This window comes from Chrysochloris asiatica, unplaced genomic scaffold, assembly GCF_000296735.1.
Source record: "Chrysochloris asiatica unplaced genomic scaffold, ChrAsi1.0 scaffold00127, whole genome shotgun sequence".
NCBI classification, from domain to species: Eukaryota; Metazoa; Chordata; class Mammalia; order Afrosoricida; family Chrysochloridae; genus Chrysochloris; species Chrysochloris asiatica.
In genome coordinates, this window is record NW_006408645.1 from 50,270 (window position 1) to 56,050 (window position 5,781).

A 5,781-nucleotide genomic window follows, 5' to 3' on the forward strand; every position below is an offset into this window, starting at 1 on the left:
TGACTCAATGTGGTTTTATATATATACCATTTGTTTTCTTATATGTCATGTCTTCATTTTCTAAAATTCTGGATTTGATTGTTTGTTTATTTGGCAATGTGAGTGCAAATCCAGACTGCTTAGAAAATGAAAATACCACATATTTTCAAAACCAATGGGATGTGATCTTTAAATTTAGAATTAAATAAAATTTAAAAATCATTTCTTTCAGGCCAGTAGCCATATTTCACGTGTTAAATAACCACATGTGGCTATTGGCCACCATATTTGACATTGCAGATACACAACATTTGCATCATTGCACAAAATTCTATTGGACACTGCTGTTCTAGATTACTTTTGGCATTTAGATCACAGAAGGTAATTTTCTGAAACAAACAAAAAAATCCTTTTGAGATGGCATACAATCATTTTTTACAGAAGATCCATTGATGCTTAGAAATAAAGTCAATCTTTCAGTCCGTATAAATAGATAAACATCTCAAGAAAGCTGAGTACCATGCTGCTCACATTCTCTAATTGGTCTCATTGGGTTGCTTAGTTACCTGTCATAGCATGGTAACAATTGTGTTGCTCAACAGTTTGCCAGATCAAGAAAAGCTCACGACTCACCTGTCTCCATGTCATCAGGATTACATTATGCCTTTCCTTTTTTTCTCTGAATGCTTCATGTCTTTCATTCCATTTTGTTTAATAGTAACATTTTTCCTACCCTCTTTTTCACAAACATAGTGTGTTCTTTCATTTTAAACCTTTTTGTGTTACTTTAAGGTAATTAATTTATCTTTGACTATCTTGTAACAGATCTCTTCCCTGACCCTACTGGTATGCCCTTTTAGTTTCATAATGCATCCTTTCAGCTCTCTGAAGTAACAGTCAAGAGCAAGATGATTAGGCTTTGAAAGGAATGATAGGTGACTAATGAAGGAAACTTTGCCAAAAAGAGATGTAGTAATCTGTAACTCATAAGTGTATGCCCACCATTATGCCATTATCTGGGACTTCTGTTTTCATTACAGGGACAATGGAGGGGGAAAGTGGGGAAGAAAGATGAGTGATGAACAAAAGGCAACATAATACATTTGCCTTTGCTCCACACTTGTCATTCCAGGCATGGTCTGCTCTTAGCATAACTGAATCACCGAGGGGATCATTATTTCCTATGAAAGCAGCATCAACTATTGGCCAATATTCTGCAGCAGATGTTGGTGTTTTGGCAAACAATTTATTAGCCCTTTCTATATGATCTCCAGAGTTTGCACAAAATATCTACTTCTCTTCTTTTGTTACAATTAGGAGCCACTGCTGACTATGTTCAGAAACACAGTAAGTAACTGATGTCTAAACAGGGCATTTAAGGAAAAATAAATATGGGTTAAAAGTAATAAAAACTCTTGGATTTCAACTTGATCTTACACTCCTGGGTACATATTTTTATCTCCCTTATCTTGAAGCTAGTTTCTGTAAGGAGGTAGAGATATAAGAGCATTTATCCAAATATCAAAGAGGTTAGCAATGGCAGGCAGTGTACTAGCTCTCTTAGAAGATGGTACATGTTACGTTACGTATGAAACCAAACAGATGCTTCTTGAGTTCTGCTGGCAGAGATACAGAAGGAAGGGCTACCCAATGGAGGTACAACTAACAGTGAAAATGAATGAGGTCATTAAAAGAAGATACTTACCACCAAATCCTTGGTGGTGCCTTTCCTTTCTTTAGTTCTATTTGTTGAGGAGCCTTGGAGAAGGAAGTTACGGTTAAATGTTTTCATGGTGCTCACTGATGAGGCCTCACTTGTTTCAGCTAAAAGGAAAGAAACGGCCATGAGTGCAACCCAGAAGTGATCCAACTACTGAGGAAAAAACACCTCAACAGACTGCTTAAGTTTGTGTGCTAGATTATTTTGTTTGGGTATAGAACCATTTTATTTAGTATTTATTTTTTTATGTTGGACTAATTAAGTCAAAGCATTGTTGATGGCTTTCTGGGAAAAGGGCAGTTCAGAAATCATTGTCTATGGTCCATAAATCACTATTTGTAATACTGAACTGCTCCCAAACTCACTAAGTTTTATAACTTTGGGCCAAAACTCATGTGATGACAAAACCTGACCTGAAATGGTATGGGGCATTTAAAGTCCTTCTGTGAATGAGGGTTAATGTTGCTATTCTTTGCTGCAGGGATATTAACATGTTTGATTATCAGATGCTGCCTGGATTGAATTATATACTCCACAATATGTTTTTGGAATACTAACTCATTTACATGTGGATATAATCCCACTTGGGAATAAGGTTTTCTTTGTTATGTTGTTTTTGTTAGGAGCCGTAGAGTCAATTCCAACTCATAGTGATCCTATGCACAACAGAAAGAAAACCTACCTGATCCTGTGCCATCCTCACAATCATTGCTAGGTTTGAGCCCATTGTTATAGTCACTATGGCAATCCATTTCATTGACGGTGTTCTTTTTTGCTGGCCCTTTACTAGGCATGATGTCCTCGCCAGCGACTGGTTTCTCCTGATAACATATCCCAACTATATCTTGCCATGTTGGCTTACAAGGAACATTTTGCTTGTACTTCTCCTAAGACAGATTTGTATACTGTATAGGACCACTACTGTAAAGACTAAGAAAAAGAACCCATACTAAAGGGGGAAGAGGGGGATTCTTTGCTGGCTACTGGAATGTGGGCGGAAGGGTGAGGGGAGGTAGGGGAAGGTGGAGCACAGGGTATGGAATACACACAAGATAGTTTGGTCCTAGAGAGGGGAGCAGTATTCAAGAAGGGGGAGGGGATTGGAAGAACAAAGCAGATAGGAGAACAATTAGGCAGGTTTGCATGGGCTTACTAGGACAGAGGTAAAGAATGATGTATGCACAACCTTGGAACAACAGGGCTCTGGGATACAGGGATTGAGACATGGTTGGAATTGGGAAAAGGGGGGAATAATGTTAAAATGCTTGGCTGCCTTATGAGTCTTGATTTCCCTGGCATATCATGATAAAACAGACACTTGACGGGGAGAGAAAGAAATAGCCAGAAATATCACCATAGAAAGCTTGTAAGTCCATCTTCTGTCTCTAACTCATTGTTGTTAGGTGCCATTGAGTCGGTACCGACCCATAGTGACCATAATTATGCACAGCAGAACGAAACACTGCCCGATCCTGGGCCAACCTCACTATTGTTGTCACGCTTGAGTCCATCGATGCTGCCACTTAGCCAATCCATCTCGTTGGAGGTCTTCCTCTTTTTCTCTGACCCTCCACCATACCAAACATGATATCCTTCTCCAGCGACTGCTCCCTCCTGACAATAAGTCCAAAGTATGAGAGACGAAGTTTGGCCATCTTGACCTCTAAGGAGCACTCTGGCTGCACTTCTTCCAAAAAGGATCTATTGGTTCTTTTGGCAGTGCATGGCACGTTCAGTATTCTCCTCCAACGCCATAACTCAAAGGCATCAATTCTTCTACGGTCTTCCTTATTCACTGTTCAGCTTTCACATGCACATGAGGTTATTAAAAACACCATGGCTTGGGTCAGGCGCACCTTAGTCCTCAAGATGACATCTTTGCTCTTCAGTACTTTATAAAGGTCTTGTGCAGCAGATTTACCTAAATATATTGTTTGATCTCTTGACTGCCGCTTCTGTGAGTGTTGATAGTTGATCCAAGAAGAATGAAGTCCTTGACAACGTCAGTCTTTTCTCCATTGATAAGAATGTTGTTTATTGGTCCAGTGGTGAGGATTTTTGTTTTCTTGACAATGAGATGCAATCCATACAGAAGGCTGTGCTCTTTGATCTTCATCAGTAAATATTTCAAGTCCTCTTCACTTTCAGCAAGCAAGGTTGTATCATCTGCATATTGCAGGTTGTTAATCAGTCTGCCTCCAATCCTGATGCCACATTTTTCTTCATATAACCCAGCTTCTCGTATTATTTGCTCAGCATACAGGTTTAATAAGTATGGTGAAAGAACACAACCATGTCGCGTACCTTTCTGAATTTAAACCATCCAGTGTTCTCACGTTCTGTTTGAACAACTGCCTCTTGGTCCAGGTACAGATTCCTCATGACCACAATTAAGTGTTCCGGAATACTCATACATCGCATTGTTGTCCATAGCTTGTCATGATCCACACAGTTGAAAGACTTTGCGTAGTCAATAAAGAACAGGTAAACATCTTTCTGATATTCTCTGCTTTCAGCCAAGATCAATCAGACATCAGCAATGATATCCTTCGTTCCACAGCCTCTTCTGACTTTGGCTTGAACTTCTGAAAGTTCTCTATCAATGTATTATTATAGCCGTTTCTGTATTACCTTTAGCAAAACTTTACTCACATGGGATATCAAAGAGATTGTCCGATGATTTCCACATTCCGTTGTCAACCTCTCTTTGGAATGTGCACAAATTTGGATCTCTTCCAGTCAGTCAGCCAGATGGTTGTCTTCCAAATTTCTTGGCAGAGATGAGTGAGTGTCTCCTGTGCCACCTCACTTTCTTGAAAGATTTCAATTTTTATTCCATCAATTCCTGGTGCCTTGTTCTTTGCCAATTCCTCCAGTGCACCTTGGACTTCCTCCTTCAGTATCATTGGCTCTTGATCATAATGCTACCTCTTGAAATGGCTGAACACTAACCATTTCCTTTTGGTACAGTAACTCTGTGTGTTCGTTCCTTCCATCTTCTCTTGATGCTTTCTGCATCATTCAATAATTTCCTCAGACAATCTTTCAATAACGAAAGTTGAGGCTTGAATTTTTTCTTCAGTTCCTCCAGCTTGAGAAATGCTGAGCATGTTCTTCCTTTTTGGTTTTCTGATTCCAGATCTTTGCACATTTTATTGTAATATTTGGCTCTGTCTTCTCGAGCTGATCTTTGAAATTTTCTGTTCAGCTCTTGGACCTCCTCATTTCTTCCATTTGCTTTAGCACATTTACACTGGAGAGCAAATTTCAGTGTCTCTTCTGAGATCCATTTTGACTTTTCCTTCTTTCTTGTCTTCTCAGTGACTTTTTGCTTTCTTCATGTATGATGTTCTTGATGTCATCCAAAAACTCTTCTGGTGTTTGGTCTTAAGTGTTTAAGTGTTTAATGTATCAAATCTGTTCTTCAGATGATCTCTAAATTCAGGTGGGATATAGTCAAGGTCATATTTTGGCTCTCGTGGACTTGTTTTCATTTTCTTCAGCTTCATTTTAAATTTGCGTATCAGTAGTTGATGGTCTGTTTCACAGTCTGCCCCTGGCCTTGTCTTCACTGATGATAGGGAGCTTTTCCGTCTTCTCTTTCCAGATGTAGTCAGTTTGATTTCTATGTAATTCCATCTGGTGAGGTCCATGTGCATAGTCATCTGTCATGCTGTCTAATGAACGTATTTGAAATGAACAAATTACTGGTTTTACAGACCTCTATCATGCGCTCTCCAGCATCATTTCTATCACCAAGGCCATATTTTCCAATTACTCATCCTTCCTCTTTGCTCCCAACCTTTGCATTCCAATCACCAGTAATGAGCAATACATCTTGATTACATGTTTGATCAATTTCATCCTCATTGGCTTAATAGTATTATTATTAATAATATTAACTGGGCTTTCCTGTAGGCACATGGATATTATCCTATCACAGACAGAGTTGTACCTCATGAGTGATCTGGATATGTTCCTTTTGACGATGAATGCAACACCATTCCTCTTCAATTTTTCATTCCTGGCATAGTAAACCATGTGGTTGTCAGATTCAAAATGGCCAATACCAGTCCATTTCA

General features: G+C 39.1%; 1 protein-coding gene across 1 annotated transcript in view; it reads right to left on the bottom strand.

The window, feature by feature from the left end:
* Nucleotides 1–251: 251 nt before the first annotated feature.
* MYRIP (myosin VIIA and Rab interacting protein) overlaps nt 252–5,781 on the bottom strand; it is a 438,367-nt gene continuing 432,837 nt past the window's right edge. Inside the window, exons 15-16 of the mRNA XM_006869177.1 lie at nt 1,685–1,803; nt 252–368 (exon numbers count right to left, since the gene is read on the bottom strand). Coding sequence (XP_006869239.1) covers nt 252–368; nt 1,685–1,803 — 236 coding nt within the window. The remainder of the gene's footprint in view (nt 369–1,684; nt 1,804–5,781) is intronic.